Source organism: Trachypithecus francoisi, unplaced genomic scaffold (genome assembly GCF_009764315.1).
Source record: "Trachypithecus francoisi isolate TF-2019V2 unplaced genomic scaffold, Tfra_2.0 Lachesis_group21, whole genome shotgun sequence".
Classification (NCBI taxonomy): Eukaryota; Metazoa; Chordata; class Mammalia; order Primates; family Cercopithecidae; genus Trachypithecus; species Trachypithecus francoisi.
The window spans coordinates 55,422,503-55,447,550 of record NW_022681467.1 but is presented as its reverse complement, the minus strand read 5'-3'; the positions used below and the strand labels follow the sequence as shown (position 1 = coordinate 55,447,550).

The 25,048-nt window shown below is 50.4% G+C and overlaps 1 protein-coding gene across 3 annotated transcripts in view; it reads right to left on the bottom strand.

Moving 5' to 3' along the window:
- PHACTR3 (phosphatase and actin regulator 3) overlaps nucleotides 1–25,048 on the bottom strand; it is a 278,305-nt gene that overhangs the window by 233,663 nt on the left and 19,594 nt on the right. The window contains exon 1 of one of the 3 annotated variants that reach the window (XM_033186938.1): nucleotides 16,630–17,215. The exons of 1 other annotated variant lie outside the window; for it this stretch is intronic. In XM_033186938.1, the coding sequence (XP_033042829.1) occupies nucleotides 16,630–16,747 (118 nt within the window). In that variant the 5' untranslated portion in view covers nucleotides 16,748–17,215. Of the gene's footprint in view, nucleotides 1–16,629; nucleotides 17,216–25,048 lie in introns of those variants that run through there. One more of the 3 variants, XM_033186941.1, reaches the window with a different exon arrangement.

Sequence of the window (25,048 nt, the reverse complement as noted above, 5' to 3'; positions counted from 1 at the left end):
AGGGTTCTGGGCTACCCATGAGGGCAAGAAAGACAGGAAGGAGGCAAAGATCTTATCATGCACCAGAAATATGCCTGAACCCCAGAAGAAAGAGAGAAACAGGGCATGCTATGTGTGCCAAGACCATGCTCCCAGCTCTGACACCATGGACAGTTCCCAAGATGCGCCAGGCTGACATGGGCTGCCCAGCATGGCCCCACTTAATCCCCGTGTGGGGTCTGACTCATAGGTCTTTCCACAGGGCAAGAGCAGGAGTCTGGACAAGCCCCAACCCTGCCACCTGCTCCCTGGGGAACCCGGCTACATCACAGTCTGTGTGCACCGGGTGCTCACCTACAAATAACCGACCTGCACAGGGGTCTGTAAGGATGAGGAGGAAGCAGGCGTGGGAGCCCACAGCCCCTGAGAGCACCCTCCCAAATTCTACACAGCAAGCACCTCAGCAGAGGCGAGGACCTGGAGGCCTGGAACGTCTTATGCTGCCAGAAAGCAAGAAAGAGCTCAGACAATGATGGGAGCACTCCACTGGCACAGATGCCGACTCGAAGGAGCTCCCAGTGGCCATGTCTGGGACAGTTCCAGCAACAAGAAGATGACAGCAGTGGACTCTACTCCACAGGATCAACATACATGCAGGCGTCCACACTAGCATAAGTAAACAGGTGAATAAAGACAGGGAAGCGTGGGGGAAGCTTTCCTTTATTAGTGAGTAATGGAACTCACTAATACATTTAAGAGAAATGACGGAAAGACAGCCACCCCTGAACACACACCATGGTGACAACTGGCAGGCGAGGATTCCCAGGGCCGGAAAAGGTATGATGAGAAACAATGTCTGACAGTCTCAAGGTCGTTTCCCACAAAATGCTGACGAATTACAAAGAGGAAGAAAGTGTTAACTTTAGAGCAGACACATCTGGCTGATCAACCAGTCAACATCACCAGGATCGGTACAACTGACCTAGGGGTCTCCAGCGATATCACTTATGGGGGATTTGTGCCAAAAACGCATAAACTGGATTTAATAAGAAGGAAACATCAGACAGCCCCTCATTTAGGGACAGTCTACAAAATAACTGAAAGTCCTCTTCCAAGGCATCAGGCTATGCAGACACTAAGGAACTGTCCCACATTGGCGGACGCTAAGGAGACGTGCTGGCCGGATGCCACGTGGGATGCTGGGGGATCACAGAATAGAAAAGCATGTTAGCAGAAAAATGGACTCAATTCAGATAAGGTCAGTAGATGAGTTAATTGTATTGTACCAAAGCTAATTTCTTGGTTTTGATGACTTACTGTACTTAAGTGGGATGTTATTTGGGGAATATAGGTGAAAGGTATGCAGGAGTTACTTTTTACTATTTTGTGATATTTTTAGATGTCTAAAATATTTCAAAGTGAAAAGTTTAAAAATGTTCTAAAGGAAATTAGAAATACACATAAAAAGGAGTGAATATGGGGCCAGCTTGAGAGTCACACTAGTAAAGCCACCAGGTAACCATGGAAACACTCTGGGGTTAGGGTGAGTGTGAGGAGCCAGGGAGGGCCTCGGAGGGGTACCCCTCCAGGTCCTGTGTGCCCACAGGGAGGGTGACAACAGTCACAAGGGCCCTGACACTTTCACAGCTGGCACAGCCTCCAGGCCACCCCTCCTGTGACCTCAGGACAATGCCATGACCAGCCCATTTCACAGCTCAGGAAACCAAGGCAGCACAGAGCAGAAGCATCAGAATCTGGCCGCACAGCTTTGCATCTCAGCTCCGTCAGGGTAGCCAGGTGACCAGGATGAGCCCTTCACCTCTCTGAATCTGAGGCTTTCCCCTGTAATATGGAAGCAGTAAACCTCCCTCCCTGTATTAGTTTTCCATTGCTGCATAACACAAAACCATAAGCTTACGGGTTTAAAATAACACCCACTTATTAGCTCATAGTTCCATAAGTCAGAAGTCAGGACATGGCAGGACTGGGTCCTCTGCTTGGGGTCTCAAAGGCTGAAATCAGTGTGTCAGCCCAGGTGCCTTCGTATCTGCTCGGGGTCCGAAAGGCTGAAACTGGTGTGTCAGTGGGGTACCTTCTCATCTTCCCTCAAGGGGAGACTCTACTTCCGTGCTCACTCAGGCTGTTGGCAAGAGTCAGAACCCTGCAGCTATGGGACTGAGATCCCTATCTCTCTGTTGACCACCAGCAGGAGCTACTCTCAGCTCCTAGAGGTCGCTCACATTCCCTGCCACATAGTCCCCTCCATCTTCAAACCAGCACCCCCCGCTTCCATCCTGCGCTTCCAGTCTCAATCTCCAGGAAGAACTTTGTCCACTTTAAGGCTCCCTTGATTAGGGCAGGCCCGCCAAGGCTCATACTTTCTTAAGTCACCTGTGCCTGTAACACAGCCTACGCATGACGCATGGGGGCGAAACTGGTCACAGTCGCTGGTCCCTGCCAAACTCAGGGGAGGGACTATACAGGATATGGGTCATGGAGGGTCTTCATTTGCTCACAGTAGGAGAAGCACACAGGAGGTAGTGAGCATCCACCCCTGCCAGCAGCCCTGCTCCATTGTGCCAGGAAAAGAAACTTTGTCCAAGGAATCCACATTCAACTCCCATTTTCCAGCTTCTTATGTATAAGGAAGAAAACACAGTCCATCCTAGGGCACCCTAGGCAATGTCTCCGAGTATCCTGCACTACCCTAGATTCTCTCCAAACAGGTCCAGGCTCTCAGCCCTGCTCAGGTTGAGACAGCAACTCTTGCACAGGCTTCAGGGCTTCTGCATGAGGGTCCTGGGCAGAGCATTTGGCTGCACCATGGGGTGCCCAGACACCACATAGGTGCCTCATGGCACACGTCCTCCCCTTCCCTCTCCGGCCCTTCTCTTCCAAGCTGAGATTGAGCCTCTTCTCCTGCACAGATTCTATTCCAGACAATGTAGGCCCAGCCCCTTTTCTGAATGAGCTCTGCAAACCCCAGCCCAGGTCCCACCATGTGTCGCTGCCACACCCTCTTTCCTGGTCTCACTCTGCTGCCTTCCTGGGACCCATTTCTGCCTGGGATGGCCAGCCAGAGTGATGGCTTGGAAATGTGCCTGATCACACTGTCTCTTGGTCTCTGTCACACACACTCACACACGCACACACTCACACCTCTCTCTTCAGATATCCCATGGTTCCTCCATGGCAGATAAGCTCCTCCCCAGTCCGGGGGTCCCCAACCGGCTGGCTCCCAGCTCCCCTGCATCCCCATCCCGCCATACTCCTGCTTCTCTCTTGCCTCTGGCCCCAGCCGAAGCTGCCCCCACCACATGGCCTTAGCACTGCCAATCTCTCGGCCTAGCATATCTTTCCCTTCCCTGCTGGGCTAGTTAATTCCAAGCCACTTTTTGGCTCTAACTCAAGTGACCTCCCCTGGACCCTTCCCTCAGATCTCCAGACATGCCAATCCCTCTACAAGCCCGCAGGGCTCCAGGGCAGCCTCCCCACAGCTGGATGGGGCATTTGCCTGTGAGCTGATATGATCCAAGCCCATCACCCACCAGACTATCTGCCCACGGGGATGAGGCAACAGGTTTGCTTGCTGTGCTATTCCCCAAGCCCAGCCTCACCCCTGACATTATCATAGGCACTAAATTTGCTGGAAGAGAAGGCGAAAGAAGGACAGAGGGAGGGATGGAAGGAGGGACGAAGGGAGAAATGACATGTGCCATGAGCCATGCCTCTTTTTTCTACTCAGGCTCTCATTTGTGGAAAGAAGCCACTTAATTTCCCTTCTGCACCTAGCACAGGCACCCTGAATGTCAGCCCCGTGAGACGTTAGCTGAGCCCCTGGGTGCTAAAGTGAAAACTTCCACCTCCTCCCTGCTAAAGATTTCACCAGGCAAGATGCAACCATCAGTTCAACAAACAGAAAAAAAAAATGACTGGAATCCCTCTTTTCCTGTAAGAAAATAGCTGCTCTACGCTAATATCCTCTGGAATAAATGGTTATTAGTTAATTTTGTAACACCACATAGAGACCAATTGTTAATGAATGTGTGGGCTCACTTTCCGTGATGCGTATTCCTGAGAAGTCACACTCAGGCTCCTGGCCACCGGCTTGCTCATTTGCTCCAGGAATTTCCACCAGGGTGAGACTATTTAACCTGAAGCCATCATGGAACTCTTTGTTTGTTGTTGTTGTTTTGGGTTTTTCCCCCTCGATTTTAATTTTTTTTTTTTTTTTTTTGAGGCGGAGTCTCGCTCTGTCGCCCGGACTGGAGTGCAGTGGCCGGATCTCAGCTCACTGCAAGCCCCGCCTCCCGGGCTTACACCATTCTCCTGCCTCAGCCTCCCGAGTAGCTGGGACTACAGGCGCCCGCCACCTCACCCGGCTAGTTTTTGTATTTTTAGTAGAGACGGGGTTTCACCATGTTAGCCAGGATGGTCTCGATCTCCTGACCTCGTGATCCGCCCGTCTCGGCCTCCCAAAGTGCTGGGATTACAGGCTTGAGCCACCGCGCCCGGCCGATTTTAATTTTTTTATGGGAACATGGGAATAGGTCTGAGGAGGGGTACTAGGCATCACTAGCATGTACCCAAGAGTCAGTCACTGTTTACCATGCACCTACTATGAGCATAGCTCTATTCTACAGCCCAGGATGGAGCTGGAACAACACAAATCCCCAAAGAAAAAGGATTCAAATAGAGTCCCCAAGTGGAAAAGGGCTGGAAAAATATTGCAGGAAAATAATCACATTAAAATGTCAACACTGCTTGAAGTAATGATCTTAAGGAAAAGACAGGCTGTATTAGACTCCCAGTGGGGAAGCAAGCGGGGAAAGCCAGCCCAGGTGAATGAGAGCACAGGGACGCTCTGAGCTTACCCCACATGGCATGGTATTAAATTTGCTCCAAAACTCACCCTTCTCATTTAAAAAAAATGAGCTAAATTATAAATTTTCCCTAAATCTTTTGTTATTTCACATCAAAGCAGAACCAGCTACTTGCAAGGATTAGGGGAAAGAACCAACCAAAGCAAACAGCTGGTGCTCTCTTAGCTCAGTGTCCACATGCAGGTTCCTTCCTGAGCCCAAAGGCAATCCTAAGGAGACCAGGGGCTCGTGGTCAGCTCAGCGTGGCCACAGCCTCACGTCCCAGCTAGAATGAGACTCAGTCTTTGACCCTGGGTCTTTCACCCAACTCAGCGTTCTGACTGCCTCAAGCCAGCTCCCCCACTAGGAAATCAGGGTGGTGCAACACCTTGAAAGGAGCTTCCCGGCACATGCCAACAGTCTCCTGAAGCAGCTCCAGGGCGGTACAGGGTGATGGGAGGAAGTTCTAGAGGGATGCCCAATTTCACCCAGCAGCTCAGGCCAGGAAAACCCTCCCTCCTGCATCTTGAGGACCAAAGGGAGACAAGGGCATCTGGGAGCCTCAAAACTGCACCAGATCAGAGCCTCCTGCTCTCATCCACCAAGACATGGCCTTTGGTGAAAGCTTCTCCACAGTGAGAGGAGGAGGTGAATGCTAGCTCATGGTGACCAGGATCGTCCTGTGTCCCAGGAACTGAGTTAAATGCTTTACAGAAATCATCTAATCTCAGCATCATGACTGCCCGTCTAAGGGGGTATTAATGTAAGTAAAGTAATCCTCACTCTGCAGATGGGAAAACTGTGGATCAGAGAGATGTTAGATAGATCTTCCAAAGCCACACAGTGAACCCAGGCAGTCTGACACCAGAGTCCACGTATCTGCAAGCACCCCACAGACGTTGTCTGTTGGCATCCAATGTCAAGGCATCACTCTATCAGAGGTGGCAGGAGATTCCAAGATGATTCTGACTCCAGGAGCCCACAGACTACATAGGGAAATAAGTCTAATGTGTGGATTACCAGACTGGCCCCACTTCTCCACCTCTCCTGTGTCTACATATGACTTTCCTGCGCCTCCAAACAAAGGGGTCAAGTGTATTTCCCTCCCTTTGACCTGAAGTTGGCCAATAGGCTAATGGAATCAGCATGAGTGAAGGTTTCCAGCCTAGGCCCTAAGAGGTCCCACGTATCTTCACCACTACACAAGACTAACATGGCTGGTTTAGAACGCAGGTCCAAGAAGGATAACAGATGCACAGAGAAGAGCCAGCCTGGACTTTCAACCCTGCCAACCTTCAGAAACACAAGGACTGAAAGCTCAATACTGTAGGGCCACTGAGGTCTGGAGATTTCTTTTGCAGAAGCCTGTGACACTTGCCAGAGAATGAATGGGAACCAGCACAGAAAGGGACAAGTTGAAGAGACCTGGCACTTATTATATACATGTCCTGTCATTTTCCTTGTGAAAATGTTATGCCCCTAGCCAGGCCATGAGCCTCTCGGATGCACGATGCCTCTTTACATCGCCCTCACACCATGCTCCGTGCACCCAGTAGTGCTTAATGCGTCAGCAAATAGGTAAGTAATCGTGGCTGGGCCACAAGACCAAGATGAAAATTTACAACAGCATTTCCCCATTTCACTGAAACCTGTATACCAGCTTTGTGGTTTTTGGCATGCCTGTGTCTTCCAAGGAGGTAGCATGGTTTCTTCACATATTTCTGTGTATTACCACCAGTACATTATTACTACTTTTAAGTCATATTCTTTTTTATGTAAATAAGCTTGATTGGAAAGAACACTCCTATAGGACCCCTCTCGATGGAAAACCTGTATCTCTGGTTGTATATAGAGACTAACAGGAAAATAAAGAATGTGGGGCAGGAGCCAGGCAGACCCCCGAAAAACAGGTGACAAGACAGTCCTGACTCCGTGGAGGTCATCAGATCTCAGAAGCTGTGCACAAAAATCCCAGCCAATAAATGTGCCAAAGTCAGCAACCACTTGACCCATGTAACTCAAGAAACACAGCCACCCCAGGAGTAACGCTGCCTGGGACAACGTCTTCCTGCCAAAGGGAAGCAGAAAGATCATTTCTGGCATATCTTCCTGACTTCACTGAAACCCCAGAGCTAGTGATCACAATAAGGCAACGACTTTTTCTATACATGGATACAAACTTTCAAGAGATAATTGAACCAAAAAGTAATGCCATAACAATACAGCTCATTAGGAAGAGTATTGCAAGACCAATGGTGACTTTTTAAAAGGGTTGTATTACAAACAGGAGCATAGTACATATAATAAGTACACTTCTTAAGTAATATAGCTGCAGCTCCCATTTTCTCAGTGCAGGGCAGATCCATTTCGTGGCTGCCAACTAATCAATGTCAAAGTCTACAGATGTCGTGCCCATTAGATAAGGTGCGCTGCCAAGCTACCCATCCAACTGACTTGCTTTAACAAACAGGAACACAAGCCCCAGCCCACTAAAGATGGGACATTCAACGACTCTGCAGACAGCTGATTCGCTGCCATTACCTTGCCTGACTTTCAATAAATAAATCTTGTCCCAGTGGCCATTCTGGTTAAATGAACTGGGAAATGAAAGAGTACATCTGCCTCTGTGTGCTTTTGTGACTACAGGTATGTATACATCTGTCAGCTAGATGGCTGGAGCCAGGAATGGGGGTGAAACACACGTATCTATTCCATGTAAAGAACAGAGGACCACTTTCCAGTAAGATGCAGGATGAGGGAGGCAGAAGCTGGGTGGTGCAGATAGGGATGGGCCAGGCCTCAGACTCACTTGGATTCAAGATCCTCTTTAAGCCACCCCTTTATATAAATGTGACCAGGGAGGTTACTCAGCCTCCCTAGCTTTCTGGCCCTACCTCAGGGGTTTAGAGGAATATTTAATAAAAGGAAGCATGATGGCTCCTTTTATAACAAGAGTTGACACTAAGCACATTTTCACTCCAGCCGTTGATCACTGACCAGATGATTGGCTCTATGAGGAACAGTGACCCTGCCTATCTTGTTCCCTGGACATCGTTAAATAAAATTTGAATGGACATAATGTTTAGGCTTGGATCACACATCTTAGCTCAACCTTTAATGTCTTAGTAATGGCACAAAACATAAAAACTGCTTCAGTCTTCCCATGAGATTCTTTCTATCTGAGGTTTGAAGGGGCAACTGCAGGCCACATGCAGCTCCCAGACATGTTTTGTTTTGGTCACACGGTGCTTTTATAAAGTTGATAGGGCAGAGACTGTAGTTCACTACCTGATAGTCATTCACACCCTCCCCTTCCTCTGAACCTGCTCTTGTTAGGGGTAGCAATACACCTATCTTAAACAAACAAACAAACAAACAAAAAGAAAAAGTTACACTTTTCAGGCTCCCTAGCAGCTGGGAGTAGCCATTTGATGCCCTCAGGCCAAAGAGGTATAAGTGGGTGTCACTGGGCAGGGCTCCCAAGAAGGCAATGTCAAACTTGGCAGGTGGACACCCTTGTGGCTCTCACTATCCTCTTTGTCCTGCCTAGAAAATGTACTTGTTGCTGGAGGTGAAGCAACCGTGTTGCAACCAGAATTCAGTATGAAATTCACTGAGCACCTCACCCTGCGACAGGGACGCCATTATGCTGTCTGGACTTCTGGTGGAAGGAAAACCTTTATCTTCTTTAAGCCAGTGTTCTTTAGGTTTTCTATTACATAAAGTCAACCCAATCTCTAATAGATAAACTTGCCAATATTTAAAAATCACATCTGATAGGGTTTGAATGTTTGTCCCCTCCAAATCTCATGTTGAAATGGAATCCCTAAAGTTGGAGGTGGGGCTGGGTGGGAGATGTTTGAATCATGGGGACGGATTCCTCACGAATGGCTTGGTGCTGAGGGAGTTCTCGTTCTGACAGTTCATAAAAGATCTGGTTGTTTAAAAAAGCAGGGCACCTCCCTTCCTCGTCCCTCTCTTGCTTCCACCATTACTGTGTGATATGCCGGCTCCCCCTTTGCCTTTTGCCATAATTGGAAGCCTCCTGATGCCTGGCCAGGAGCAGATGCTGGCACCATGCTTCCTGCACAGCCCTCAGAACTGTGAGTCAATTAAACCTCTTTTCTTTATAAATTGCCCAGTCTCAGGTATTCCTTTATAGCAACACAAACACCTAACACAACATCTCATATGAAAATCTGGATTCCCAGTGTCGCTCTTAAAACAGGATGGTCAGCCAGGCACGGTGGCTTACACCTGTAATCCCAGCACTTTGGGAGGCTGAAGTGGGCAGATCACGAGGTCAAGAGTTCAAGACCAGCCTGGTCAGCATGGTGAATCCCCATCTTTACTAAATGTACAAAAAATTAGTCAGTCATGGTGGCACGCACCTGTAGTCCCAGCCACTCGGGAGGCTGAGGCAGGAGGATTGCTTGAACCCAGCAGGCAAGAATTATTTGAACCAAGCAGGCAGAGGTTGTAGTGAGCTGAGATGGTGCCACTGCACTCCAGCCTGGGTGACAGAGTAAGACTCTGTCTCAGAAAAAAAAAAAAAAAAAAAACAGTCTCGCCTGCCTGGGCCCACATTTCTGCATGGCAAGAAGCAGCTCTGCCCCAGCAGGCATGCACCCTGACCCTCCCACGTCGGGAGTCCTGGCCCTGCAGACACTGCAGGTTGGTACCCTATGTTAAAGAGTTTTCTAGTACATGGAATAGAACCCAGCTCTCAAATTCATAAGAAAAGGTCTCAAACTAATATACTTGGTTTTTTTTCAAACTTTTTCTTTTTACCTCTGTTCCTGTGACATTTCATATCCTCCCCTAAATGCTGCCCTGGCTAAACCTCCGGGGAGGGCCCAGGACACAGCCACTATCTGCACCGTCCCCTCCGGCATGCTTTGGCCATGCCACAGGGCTAGCATCAACAAGGCTCACCTGTGTCATTCTAGACAGACACCCTCCCCTATAAAGCACCTTCCCTGAAGATACACTTGAAAAGGAAACAAACTCATCAGAGTAAAACAATCCCCAAAAACACACATTCAAATCCCATTTCAAGACAACCAGTGTGCTATCCCCAAATCACCAGACCAGAGAGAATAATGTACGAAGGTGAGGGGACTCTAGGAGATTTCCAGTCATGAGGTGGTGAGCCAGGAAGGGAGCTGGGGAGTAGCATCCAAGGCTGGGTGGACCTGGGGCCCGACAGGGAGGCAGGGGTAGGGGAGGCACAGCCTCCAAAAAGGTGAGAATGGGAAAGTGTAAGGGAGGAGCCTTTTAGAGCCAGGGTCCCAAAATCCAGAAACCAAGCAGGAACCACATCCTCCTCCTCCTCTTTCCTCCACCATTCGCTGAGAATGACCCTGGTGCCTGAAGCTGTTCTGCATCACTGAGGGACACGGTCCCATGACTCCTTCCTGGCCCCTAGCCAGATCAGTCCTGCTCTTACTCACATTTCACAGACCTCATAGAGGCTCACCAGCTCAGCCAGGCACAGAGCAGGGCTGGGGTCGACCCGCAGGCTGCTCCTCCTCCCACTCCCTGCTGTATGCATCACTGTGGTCACTGCCGCCATGACTTTGTTAACAAAAGATGGAATTACCTCAAGGGGATTGGAGAATGTCTGGGGAGGTATCTGCCTCCTAAAGCTGCATCTCAAAATTTACTCATTGTTAAAGACAACAGCTCAGTTATCCTCACTCACTCTGAACTTAAGGACAATAATGCCTGCCATTTTACATTAAAGGAAATTGAGATTCAGAGAGGTAAAGGGACTTGCCCAAAGTCACACAGCTTGTCCATGACTGAGCCAGGACTTGGACACATTTATTTAGCTCCAGGGAAAGAATCTCTTTGCATCTCATTGTTCTCTTGTCCAAAGAGGCCCTTCTGGCAAGGGCCAAGTGTGCTGCACTGCAGGTTCTCTGGGAAAACTCACTGAATTGAAATAAATGAGTCCTGTGTGGATAGGAAATTATCTCTGCTATGTACCCTCCCTTTCAGAGGATGAGATGATGAGACTAGGGAGGCTGAGGGTCCCTTCCTGCAGGAGTGTTCAAGACCACACCAATCACTCTGACACATCCATTCCATCAGCATTCATTGGGGAACTACCAGGTGTTAGCACAGTGCTAGCACTGGTGACACAGCCAAGAAGACCACAGACAAGGCCCTGCCCTCAGGGAGCTTACAGTCCAAGCAGCACTGTCCAACAAAGCTGTCCGCAAGGATGGAATGTTCTAGATCCGCACTATCCAGTATGGCAGCCACAGCTGCATGTGGCTCCCGCACACTTGAAATGTGGCTACAACTGAGGAAACAGAATCTTAATTTATTTTATTTAGATTTAAATAGCCACATGTAGCTAGTGGCTACTGTATTAGACCATAAACAAGTGTGTCTAATAAACAAATGAGATCATCTCCAAGAGTGCCAAGTGAGGTACTGAAAACAGGCTCCTATGACCATGAGGAAGGCAGGTGAGGCTGGAGAGTGCCCCAGGCCTGACTTCCTCATGTCTGCTGTTCCAGTGCTAACAGCTTCGCCTGGTACCTGGCAGGTCCTAAACACAAAGGGGTTCATTGTCATTGGCTTCTGTGTGGTATTAGGGTGGGAAGGGGGCAGAGAACACGATATTTTTTCCTTTGGAGACAGGGTCTACCTCTGTCACCCAGGCTAGAGTGCAGAGGCGTGATGTTGGCTCCCTGCAACCTCTGCTTCCCCAGCTCAGGCGATCCTCCTGGCTCAACCCCCCAAGTAGCTGGGACTACAGGAGCATACCACCACACCCAGCTAACTTTTTGTATTTTTTACAGAGACAGGGTTTCACCATGTTGCCTAGGCTGGTCTCAAACTCCTGGGCTGAAGCAATCTGCCCACCTAGGCCTCTCAAAGTGCTGGGGTTACAGGTGTGAGCCAACATGCCCAGTTGGGAAAAGGAATTTTAAAGCATCCATTTTCTATAACGAACAGGCAATGTCTTCATAATCCAAAAAAAAAAAAAAAACTCTAAGTTCTCAAACTCAGTATTTTTTAAGCATCTAGCTTTTATGTTTTTAATAACCCTGAAGAAGCTGACAATGTAATTACTGCATAGTTCTACTACTAATTAAGCCATGTAGACACTCTACAAGGGACCAGAGGGAGATCCTCAGAACCCAGGACTCCAGAATAAGAGAACATTTGAGGAAGAAAGCTAGAAAGAGCCACAGTACAGACAAAAGAGGCTCCTGCCTCCGCCCTCTCCCATGCCCAGGCAGGGGGCAGCATTAGAGGGTTTGAGGCAAAGGAGAGACTAGACCAGATTTGCATTTTGGAAACTTCCTGTTCTACAGGAAAACCGGTAAGAGGAAGAGAACCAAGACTCAATGTTGAGGTTGTCCAGGAAAGGGAAGGTAGGAGCTAAACCCGGGTGGGGGTGGGGGTGAGGGTGGGGGTGGGAGACCTGAAACAAGTGGGTGGGCTCCAGGAGGCCAGTGTCCAGCGGACCTGCGACCGTGGGAGAGGGAGGTGTCAAGAACAGAGCCTGGTGTTGAAGGTGTGTGGCTGATAAGGGTGCGCAGGTGATGAGGGAAGTGGCCATAGGCATAAGCCCACACCTGTCTGCCAGCAGAGTGGCATGAAGGAGGAAGGGGCCAGCATGGGATGCCCTGAGCCCAGGGCCTGGGGAATGTGTCTGTGCATCCGCCTGTAGCTCACGATAGGGGAGGATGCTCTGAGAGGCTTCTCCCTCTCCAGGTAGTAAAGCAGACCTGGATCCGGCCCTGCAGAAGAATGTGGCTGCTGGCTCCTCCTTGCTCGCCCTTCAAGCACTCTCTGGCCCCATCTAGCTGGCAGGAGTGACCAGTTGCCTGGTCAGGCACTGCCATATAGGTTGAGACACTAGCGCCTGGGGCTTGTGCCCATTCGTCCTACAAATGCTTACTGAAAGTCTCCTGCATCTGAGTTCTGTGCTGAGCTCAGGGGTGCAGCACTTCAGGTGACGGTCAAGCTCCCTGTCCTCAAGAGGCTCCCAGTCTAGAAGAGACACTCCACAGAGAATGAAACCGACAAGAACTCCAGGTGTTGAAGAGTGCTAGGCGCAAATCAGAAATGAGATCAGAGTTCACTGGGGTGGGGCATAGGTCTGAAGGACTGGAAGGACCCAGCAGGACACAAAGGTCTGGAGCTCAGAGCCAGGGAGTTGGAGAAAGGAGCTGGAGAGGCATGGAGCCAGGACAGAGCAAGGCAGTGACAGCCGAGGGACAGGGGATGGCTGGTGAGGAGCAGTGATGGGATCATGTTGAGGAAGGCCCAAGAGGCAGCCTGGGACCCAACAAGAAGGAGGCCACCATCGTGCTGAAGCCGATGCCAGGGCTGGCCCCAGGATGTGGAGGGGGCAGAAGCCTAGTCCCAGAGCCTGAGAGCAGACGGAAGAAAAGGAAGCAAAACTCCTCATGACCATGAGCTCCTTCAAAGGAAGAAAGATCAGGGGATGCTTCCTTATCTTTGATTAAATTTCTATTTTGGAAGAACACCTAACCATGCTCATGGGTGTGGAGCACGGATTTATAGAGAGGCACATTGTGAAGGTGCAGACAGGCCCATTAATGAAGCAGTGGTGAGAGCGGCAGGAAGGTCAGGCCTAGGGGAAATATTTCATCCTCGCCACACAGTCCATGGCCACAGACCTGGCCACGGCAGATTTAATGCACTAATAAGGCCACAAAAAGACACTTACGTTCACTAGCAATCAGGGAACTGCAAATTAACACAACAAGAAACAATTTGTCACCCTTCGTGCTAGAGAAAAATAGATTGATGATCTCAGGTGTTGGCAAGGGTTTGGAGAAAGGTCACTCTCATAGATTATGGAAAGAGTGTGAATTCATACATTTTCTAGGAGGGTGCAATATCATTAAAATAAAATATGTGGGTCCCCTATGTCCTCAACATCCCACGAGCTGGTGCACACACACCCTAGAGGAAATTCTCAGGTGAATACAAGGCAGTTTGTGCCCAGGTAATTACAGCTATATTGTCTGTAGTGGGTAAAACCTGGAAACAATACAAATATCCAATGGCTAAACTGAAAAATATGTTCCTTGGCATCCTGTGTGGGTGTTAAAAGGGAAAGGGAGATGGATATTTCAATGAGGCAAGATCTCCAAGACCCAGTGTGGAGCAGAACCACTCATGGAAGAGCCGTGAGTCCAGCGCATTCCCGTGTGCCATTTTCCAAGCAACACAAGTATATAAAACATTCGGAAAATTCCCAAAGGATGCCACTCAATTCCCAGCAGGGGAGAATGGGAGAAAGAGAATGGGAGAAAGACGTGTCAAAACACAGCTCACCTTTCGAGGAATGCTTGGAGTCTTTGCAAAGGGAATATTGATGCATTAAAAATTCCCTTGCAGGGAAAGGGTGAACACAACCTTGGACTCTTTCATTAAATTATAGAATTTAGATAGGAGGAGACAGCTCTGCTTCTTTACTATGTGTGAGATTATTCCACAGCTGGAGTTCCAGGTTCAATTTTCAGGAGTCTCACATTAGAGCAGCAGGTGGACAAATAAGGGAGGCCATCTAGGGAGAGCAGGTGAAGGGCCTAGACTTTTCAAGAAGTGACTGAGGCTGTTTCAATACCTAAAACCTCAGGCTCTCTCAAAGCCCAGAGTAACACGCAGCAGGAGAAGATCCCATCAGGACTGATGAATACCAGACCCCTTGGAACCACTGGAAAAAGAATTCTTAAATAGATCTGCCCAAAGACAAGCATGCACTACATCAGGAAGAAGTGAGTCCACCATCAAAAGAGGTATGCAGGCACACAACAGGCCAGCCAGGCAAGGTGCTTACAGAAAATATTCTGAGTCTGCCCTTCCTCCATCAAGTTTCCAAGTTCCTTCCAACTTGATGATTCTGATTCTCTTTCTGCTAGAACAGAAACACAGTCTGCTTCACACAATCCATAAACACTTAATTGCTTGGTGCTTCTTAGTAAGGTTTTACTGCTCACAGAATTGCACATACTTTAGACTTTTCACCTCTGACACCTGCTCCCTGGGTCCCATTTTGACCAGTTGCACCAGAGGAGAGTTCAAGCCTGCGCCTTCCCACGCATAACTTAATCACAGGCATCCCAGCCCTTCCTCCTCCTTCCCTCATGGACCAGCACCACCTGCCCAACCCTCCGCTCCCACCCACAGAGGCATAAACTCACAGACAGCCAAAAAGCCAAGTCCTCCATAATTTCCATTTCAAGTTTGCTTCCTTTTACTGCCAGGGAGACAAAGGGAGCTGGGAAGGATTCTCATGAGGAGCCACTCAATTTCCACGATTGGAACAGTTGTGGATGCGCCTCTCCAACCCAGAGAAAGGCAATCCATCATGGAGTGCTGAAGGCTGAATCCCCCATTCCTAGTAAAAGGATTAATTAAAGCCTTAAGGGTCTGCCATGGCAGCCTCTGCTTGAAACTCTAAGGAAATTAACCTGCCCTCCCAGATAAAGAAAAGTCAGAGATTTATTCAGGCTGGTAACTTAGTTTGACCAAGTGACACAGTGTCAATAGTCTTAACAAAGAAATATTCCAATACTTACACGGGTTTATTGTTTAAATTTTCAAATGGGGGGGGGGGTTCCAGTGCCCACACAGCTGCCTGTAATGGGTCCTCTAGGCAGTTTATCCGGAAGCTCTGATGTGTTCCAGTGAAGGAATCCCTCCCCACAAAGCCAGTCTTCACCCGGGCCCCAGGGATTATCTCTACTTTGATGCCCACCATTTAACATGATCAAGTCCCCATTTGGGGTTGTTGCATTTAGAGAGAATAAGTCCTCAAAGACAGGCAAAGCAACTTGTTATCAAAACAGAATCTACGAAGGAATTGTGCTTCTCTAAGACACAAAACTGAGTCCTGTGGCTTGATACCAAAACACCAGCTTTGATTCTTTTTTTGAACCCTACATTTCAGAAGCCCAGACTTCTCCCTGTGAAGTGAAAATTGCCTTCTGGTGGAGAGAGGTTTTAATGATCACTTTGCTTCCTGCGTCTCCATAGTGACAGGCGCACACAGCCCACCCCCCTCCTGCTTTATTAGGCCTTTCTTCCTCTCTGGAAAGTAATCAATCAAGCCCTATAGACGCCTTTGTGACCGGTTTATCACCTAAACAATCAACGCTGCCATGGGGGTGGAAGAGTGGATGGAGTCCACACACTGTCAGGAAACCGGGCTCTGTCCTGGCGCACGCCCTTCCTCTCCCTGCTGGCGGCTCTGCCCAGCACACCTGTCCGGGGGGCTGGCGCGCCCAGGTGCGCCAGGCCCCGCTGGAGTCAGGCGCCCGGTGGAAGCCCTCAGCGCAGTGGCCTCAGCTACGGAGCGCTGCCCTCCAGGAGCGGATGCCCAAGCCGGAACGTCCGGAGCTGGGGCCCAGCCGTGGGGAGGGAGGGAAGGAAGGGCCCAGAACCGGCGCTGGGCGGAGGCGGCCACGGTTCTGCCTATCTTCTCCCAGCCGGTCAGCACCCGAGGAAGGGAAGCCCCCTTCAAGAGGACGGCAGAGCTCACCAAACGGAAAGGAGGGGAGGCTGCAGCGCCTGGCTCTACCCAGGAAATCAGCTCTTTTATGGACAAAGGGCTCCGAGGCGTCCCAGCCCTGTGAGACTGGGGATAGGAACCTCGGGGCCGAGAGTCGGTTCCTGCTGCGGCTCCCCGAATGCAGGCGGGGCGCGGAGCCGCGCGGGGTCCTGCTCCCAGGGCCACCTGCCTCGGGCCTCCCCGACCCCGCCCGCCGCCCCCCGCCCAGCCCGTTACCTGGGTTTTCCCCGGCGTCCGCGGAGGAGGTGGCCGAGGAGTCGGTGAGGACGCTGGGGTCACTCTGCGAGCGGCCCCGCGACACGAGGCAGCCGCTCCCGTCCTCCGACGCGGCCATGGGCCCGGCCGGCGCGGGGACAAGTTAGAGCGAGCCGCGTGGAATCAGAGCATCCGAGGCGGCCAAGGTCACTGGCGAGGGGGCTGGAGGGGGCGTCTTTTTAAAAAAAGAAAATTAAAAAAAAAAAAAAAGAGGGTCGGGAAAGGAAAAGAGCTGGAGAAAGACGCCGGGGCTGGCTTCAGGGCGGGGAGACAATAGCCTCGCTGGCTGCAGCCAGGCGCATCCCGGCGTGCGCGGCCTCGCTTTGTTATTTATTCGTATTTATTCCCATTCTTCAGTCTATATATTCCAGGAAAAAAAAAGTTGAACCAGGAAATAAAAACTTTTTCTTGTCAGTGTTATTGCGTGCTTGGGGCAGGGGGTGATGTCCTGGAAAGTCTGGGGGCGCTCCCTCCCCCACCCCACCCCCCACCCCCCAGAAAAAAAAGGGAAAAAGAAGAATCTTTGCTCTTGCAATTGCTTTAATCTGAAAGCTGTTCTTGGAGCATCTGTTGGAAAACATTAGGATTCTCCCATCATGCCGCGCGAGAGGAGCATGACGTCACGGGAGAGGGGCGTGAGAAGGCGCGTGGCCACAGGGAGGGGTCGCACATACCTGGACCGCGCGCCGGGGTGGGGGAGGCGGGGCTGGACCCCGGGTTAGGAGCCGCCCACCCCACCAACCTGTGCTCTAGAAACAAGAAAGCTTCCTAGTCCCGTTTCCTCCCCTCCCGGACAAAAGGGAACCCTGAGGGCCCCTAAATTCCCCAGCAGCTGCAGGCAGCTGGTTTCCCTGGTCCTTCCTCTCCTGGGACGCGGAGGCCAGAGGGTCCCGACGCGCCCACCCCGGCACCGGAGGGGAGCGACCTGAGGCTTCTTCTCCGCAACCACCTGGCCTGGGCCTGCTAGGGAACCCCCACACCACACTCCGAACCCTCGCTCTGAACCCTCCTCCCTGCCGGGAGGGAGAGGGAGGAGGGCACGGGCGCTTTCCAATAAGGCTTTTCCTCAGACGCCCTTAGGAACCGGAGGGGGCAGGCAAGGGAGGCGGCACCACCTAGGGCTGCCACTCGGAGATCTCACAGAGGTGTCCTCCAGGGTGCTAAGGAGCGAATCTCACAACCCGGCGGTGGTGTGGGGTGAACACAGGCAGGCAGCTGCTGCTTCCCAAGCCAGGGCAGGGAAGGAAGAAAGTCCAGGAAAGGGTAGAGAGGGGGCTGGAATGGTGCTGTCACCTGGCCTGGTCCTGGAAGGTGCCCAGAGGAGGAGGCATTTCAACAGACATCAGGATTCAAGGGCCACAGAGACACCTGGGGGAGGACACCCCCATTTCAGTTTCTCAAACAACCCCATGGGGCAGCCCCGATCCAAGTCCCCTTTGCAGGTGCTGGAACTGGGGGGGGGGGGGGGGAGGGGAGAATTGCTCACCAAGGGTCCTCCTGCTGGGGACAGAGCCCTCCCTGAGGCTGCCCCCATCAGATTAGCACCTACAGCAGGGCCTGGGAGTGCAGTGTGAGCACTGGCAGTGTGGACGAAATCCCGGTTAAGTGCCAAGGACAGAACTGAGCAGAATGGTGGTGGGGAGGAGGAATAAAGTGGATGTTCACTCCATACAGAGCTTTGGGCTTTTAGCAGCAGCTACTTCAGCAGCATCGGTCACCTCTAAAGAAAGGACTCGTTCATTCCTTCAGACTATGTGCAGAGTCAAGTGTGTGCCAGGCACCACAGCAGGCATTAGCGACCCAGCAGTGCACAAACACAGAGACGCCCCAACTCGAGTCTTCCGGGAAAGGGGGAGGGTGAAGCCAAGAATGGTCACCAAGACACTAATAAGATGCCCAAATAATCATTTGATTACAGTTGGCAATTAAGACCAGGAAACAAAGAGGAAACTGGTGGGAAACTGCTAGGAATAGATAGTTTTATCCACATAAAAATGTGCTGGCCGGATGGTGACGTGGCCTGCCAGCCTTGGACTGAGCATTTTGCATGGGGACCTCATTCCTTCCTACAACTGCCCTGGTAGGTGAGAGCTTCCGTGGTCTCCACTTTTGAGATGAGGGCAACTTCGAGAGGTGAGCACTCTTGCCCAGGTCACAAGCCAGCACATGGAAGAGCTGGACCACAGCCAATGCCCCTGGCCCAGGGTCTTTCCAAGTGGGTATTCAACACCTCCCACTCCAAGGCCCCAGGGGCTCTCCTGACACACTGAGTACCCCACGGGAAGGTTTCTGAATCCTTGCCCCCCAACCATGCCTTGGGCCCCTTCCGAGTCTGGGTGAGTGAACACCTGAGACAGTTCAGTTCCATTGGAAGGAAGCCTGCAGCTGACCCAGCCGTGGCAGGTGCAGAGATGGTGGTGACGGGTAGGAAGGGATAGAGGCCAGAGACTGGCTCTAGGTGGGGGAGAGGAGAAAGTTCATACCAGAGGTCTCCAGCTGTCTGTCATTTGCCAACCACCCCTACGTTTTTTAGCCTTCCCTATTTAAAACCTATCCTTCCATTAAGATCTGTCTTTAAATCAACTCTTTGCACCTAAACACATTTTTCTTTTCTTTCTCTCATTCTCTTTTTTTGTTGTTTCTTTCTTTCTCTCTCTCTCTCTTTCTTTCTTTCTTTCGAGTTTTGTTCTGTTGTTCAGACTGGAGTGCAGTGGCTATTCACGGGGCAATCACAGTGCACTACAGCCTCGAAATCCTGGGCTCAAACAATCCTCCCACCTCAGCCTTCCGAGTACTTGGGAGTACAGGTGTGCACCTCCACACCAGGCCGACATGCATGTTAAAGGAAGCCTTCAATAGGACTGATGGAGCACAGCCTCGCTGACTGGCATTGGTGGGAAGGACCACAGTGCTAACTCAATACCTGAGTCCACTCTTGGCCTGAGCTGGCTCCTGTGTGGTTAAAAAGGCCCCAAGGGTGAGAGAGGAGGTCAGCCAGGCAGGCACCGAATAGAGACATCCTCCTTAATGTTACCAGAAGGAACTTTCTGTCTAAGCCAATGTTACTGCCTTGTCCGTGCGCCACCAGAAATTATCCCTAGTCCCTTCAGATGGTTTACACTGCAGCACGCATTCACCTACTCCACCAAACTGTGTATGGATGAGGGTTAAAAACATGTAAAAGGGTAAGACTTGGCATTTGAGCTCAGGAGCCCACACGGAGTGGGGAAGCGGAAGATGAGATGCAACCAGGTTTTATTTCTTAAAAGTATATATTTTAGCAAAGCACTGTGGTTTGTTAAAGGTAGGTAGAGATGGAGCTGTTCATTATATTATTCTTTGGCTTTGAGATGTTCCATACTAAAAATAGTTTTAAATTTAACAAAAGTTAGCAATCCCACCTCTACTGATCAATGGAAAATAATAAGGTCTCCAGGTAAATTGTCTGCAGGAGAGACTTTGGCCTTCAAAGTCGGTCATCTCCAGACCATGACTGGCTTGAACCCTGTGAGGATCTGGCCCCCATGGTGTGCAAAAAGCATCTGTTTGGAGGAGGTTTTCCAGCCCTGAGGGCCCTCAAGAGGTTTTAGTGAAAGTCACCAACTGTCCCTCCTCAACAAGATCCCTGGCAAGGGATGGATTTGGAGGGCCACTGCAGAAATCCTATTGGAAGGAACAAAGCTTCATAATGGCCAAAAAATTACGAAGAACCCAAACGTCCATGGACTGATAAATGGGTAAATAAAATGTGGTCCATTCTTACTGTAGGACAATATGCAGCCATGCAAAGGAGGGACGAGCTGACACGTGCCATAATGCAGGTGAACCTGGAAAACATTACACAAGTAAAAGAACCCAGTGACAAAAGGCCACATGCCACATGAACCCAGTTATATGCAATGTCCATCAAATCAGAAAGCAGATCTGTGGATGCTGAGGATGGGGAGTGGGGGAAGAGAAGGGCTGACTGCTAATGGCTACAGAGTTTCTTTTTTGAGTGCTAGAAATGTTCTAAATGTTCTAAAATTAGATTATGGTGATGGTTTTATAACTCTGTAAATATACTGAAAACCACTGAATTTTATACTTTAAATGCATAAACTTAATGGTATGTAAATTCTTTCAATAAAGCTTTAAAAAAAAAAAAAGCACATAGAGGCACTAGGCTGAGCTTTGAATTTGGAGGATTGGGTTCTGCTTCTTGCCCTGGTGGGCATAATCACACTGAAACCCTCCGTCTCCACCCAGATTCCAGATCAGATAGAAGCTCATCGAGGGGCCCTCCTTCTGCTCCTTGATCGCCTTGGTCAGAAAATCCAAAGCCATTTCCTGACTCAGGGCAGCCCTGATAAGCCAACACCACTCCCTGAAGAACCACAAAGGTGGGACAAAGTCAGTCCAATTTGCCCAAGTCCCCTTCAAAACTCACAAAACTGCAAAGGCAAAGGTAGTTTCCTCTGCCCAGGGGCAGCCAGGGAGCACATCACTGCAAAGGTGGCTCAGGGATGGCAGACTCCCTCCAACACACAGTGCATGTATGAGGTACCCCCACTCATTAGGGAGTGGTGAAGAATGGTACCCCAAGACCAACTCCACCCCCACACACCTCCCAAGTTGGTCTCATTCTTAAAGCAGGTACAGACCAATGGATGCATCCAACCATCCAACATTTCCTAAGCATCTATTCTGTGCCCAAACAGGCACTTTGCCAGGAACACCACCATGAACGAGACAATGATTGCACATTGGCTTTGTGGAGCTTGAGGTCTAGCACAGAAGACAAGATTGACTAATATGAATCAATGGATCAATCAATTTCAATGAGTACAGAGTGCAAAATGCCTCATCTGGAGCAGAGAGGAAACCTGTTTTGAAGAAGCGATGCTCTGGAAGTGCGAGGGCCAATGGAAGCCAACTGGACATGCAAGCGAGGAAGGGTGCCCCGGGCAGAGGGAACAGCCTGAGCAAAGACCATGAGGTGGGAGCAGCATGGAGCCCTGAAGTTCCCGCAAAGAGGCCAGAGCAAGGGTCTACAGCCACAGAGAGGTGATGACCCAGACCATGCAACATCTCATGAACCTCAGGAAGAACCTGATTTTGTTCCAAGGATGGTAGAAAGCCACTGAGGCAGTGGTGGGTCCCCAGAGCATTCTTCTGGCTGCTGTTAGAGAAGGGGCACATGGGGCAAGGGAGGAAGCAGCAGGATGGACTAGGAGGCTGGAAATCATCCTGGTGGGTGATGGCAGCAGCCTGGCCCAGCAGGGATAGTCAGAGGCACCCAACAGGTTGGACTCAGTGTCCCCTGAAGGTGGCTCCCACAGGTTTGCGATGAATGAGCTATGGGGGACTAGAGAGAGAAGCCAAGAATACCTCCAGGGTTTTTTTTTTTTTTTTTCTGTCTAATTAACCATTTATGAGGGGGTAGAACTGAGGTAACCAACAAGTCTGATATTGACAACAGGGTGGGTGTGATGCTATTTCCTGGGTGGGGAGGATCAGATTAGGGAGGGATGAGGCAGAAAAGAGGAGGAGCCCCATTTGACAAGCAGCCTTTGGGGTGATGTGGAAGAGTCTGCTGCCCTGGCTCAACAACCATCGATACTCACAGGCACCATCTACTTGATCAGGGCAGGCAATGGAAGGGCACATGCTCATACCAGTTGCAAATGAGCATGGTCACGGTTCCATCGTGGCCTTTCCATGGCTCAAAGGGCAGCTGATAAACCAACTGTGGTGGTGGTTCTCCTGAGACCCACCCACCGTGGGGCTTCAGCTCCAGGTAAACCCAACTTCTGAAGGACCATTCCAATCCAACCCAACACACTTTTAAGGCATCCAGAGTGTGTCGCGATGGGGTTGTAAATTGAAACCAACCACTGGCCTGAGGCTACTTCTTGCAGGCACTTAGACGGTTAGCTCAATTCTGCAGTTTTCTTATGCTACCAACTGCTTTCCTAGGGCCCTGGCAACCTTGAAGGCCCCTGGAGGAGCTGATGGGCCAAGGACCTGGATGGTGGCAATGTCAGCTCCACAGGCACAGGGATTTTTGTTGTGTTTGTTCACCCAAGAATGTGCCTGGGAGGTCGTCATCTCCTAGTACATAAATATCCATTGATGCATAAATGAATGAATGTGCATGGCGGAGCCTAGCCAGGCAACTGCCCTGCTCCAGGAGTGAAGGCTCAGCCTCCCCATGGTCCAAGCTGGCTCCAGGCTTTGTGGGACTGAGGGGCTCACCCTCCCTCTGCTGCCTCAGTCCCCCAGGACAATCTGGTTTCTTCTCTGGGGCTCCAGGGAACCCTTCTTCACCCTTAATGTAAAAATAACTCATTCAGCAAACTTCAAATGCTTAAGAAGAACTGCTCAAGCCACCATCTCAGGCTAAACTCATAGGGAACCATCTAAAGAGAAACAAGAAGGCAAAATACCAGTGTGGGAGTTCCAGGACCCAAGAAAAGATGAAGGCAAAACAACCACTCTGGCGGAGGCCAGGTTCGTTAGGTGGGCAGCTGCGCCCTCTGCTGGGCACCTGGGAAAACAACACCTGAAGTAGTGGCGGGTGCGAATGGTCCTTGGACCTGGCTTGACGACATAACCTTGAACTTCACTTCCTGCACCTTTGACCACATCCTTGAGGGACTCTGTACCTAGAGCTGTGACCACAGACCACCCAGAGTGGTGCTCAATGCAATGCCAACCAAGACTTTTTAAAAACAACACACCCAGCTCTTCTAGAACCAAATCCCTGATTTTGCCATTCCTGACCTCTGCCCTGAAAGGCATTGGCAGCCAGAGTTGCCCTGAAAAAATGTGGTGTGGGCATCCCATGGCTTCCTGGAGATGTGCCCAGCCCTCCTTAGGGTCAAGTCCACTCAAGCTGTCTAGGGCAGGGGCCACAGAGCCAGGCACAAGATCGGGTCCCAACATTTTCTGACGGTGCAGCCCCGCTGAGCCTCGGGGTGTAAGTGAGAAGAAGAGAACCTACCTTACAGGGTTTGGGCATTTGACACAGCACACAGAAGCCCTCAATATGCTTTCACCATTAGCAGAACAAAAAGTTCCTTGTGCGAGACCATCTGCCCTTTGATATTCTCCTTCTGTGCCCCCAGCACATCCAGGTGGCTGGGAGAGAGGCCTATGAGGCAGCAGAGATAGAAGACAGAATACAGAGCAGAGAATCACAACCCGGGGCTGGGAGGCTTTTGACAGGGAAGGCGGAAAGCAGCCGCACTGGCCCCTGCACTCTTGTGTCATGGGCCACTGACCCACCTTGTATGTTGACAGAACACAGCTATAGACCTCCAGGTGACTTTTCCTCCATCCTGGGTCCCCCCACGCAGTGACAGACACTGCATGCTCTGACTCTAGCTAATGAAAGGAGGAGAACAGGCTTCTGGGGCCTCTGGGAAAGATTGCTGATAGACAGAGAGAGCCACTTACAGAAAAAGCATTTGTCACCATTGCAGGTGCAGTTTGCAGTCCTGACTGCATTCCTGCTTCCTGCCCTGGAGTGCCCTATGGGGCCTGGAACTGCAGCAGCCAGCCTGTGACCCTGTAGTGACACACACGAGGATGAAACGCTAACAGCAGAGGAAGACCTTCACCTGTCTCCTCCCTGATCTCTTGTAAAGGGGCCAAACATCCTGCTGGCATAGGCCTCTGATGGTTGGGTTTTCATTTACTTAACACTTAGCTCTTACCATGTGCCAGTCATTGTTCTAAAAACTTTACAATGATTGACTTGGCTAATGCTGAAACTACCCAAATCAGGTAGAACTGTGATTGTCCCATTTAGCAAATGAGAAAAATGAGAGGCAAAGTTCTTAAGTACCTGCCCCAGGTCACAAACCTGCAAAGCCAGGACTGGATCCCATGTCGTCAGCTCCAGAGCTCAGGCTGTTATTGCATCAAATATACCCCAACTCCCACAGGCAAGAACCTCATGTTTTTGTTGGGTTCCCCGAAAAGTCACTGACTTGATGATGATAAAGGAGGAGGAAGTATGAAAGGAAGAGGAGGAGGTAACAAGATTACTGATGACAGCATTTTTGTAGAGCCTAGAGCTTACCAAGGACCTCGCATGCATTGATTTATAATCTTGTGAGGTTGGACTAATCATCCTCTTTTTTACAAACGATGAAGTTGAGGCTCAGTATTTAACAAGGGTTAGCAACAGGACAGAAAAGGACTCCTACATTCTTTCTGTAACACCAGCTCCAGCTCATCCCTCTGGCCTCCCTAACCCACCAAAATCTCTACCAGCAACCTTGGCTTACAAAGAAGACATTTGCTCAACAAACATGCACCAAACACTGAAACCACACCAGGTCCTGTCCTGTGTGCTGCCAGGCACAGGATGGCCTGGCCCAGTCTGCACGGT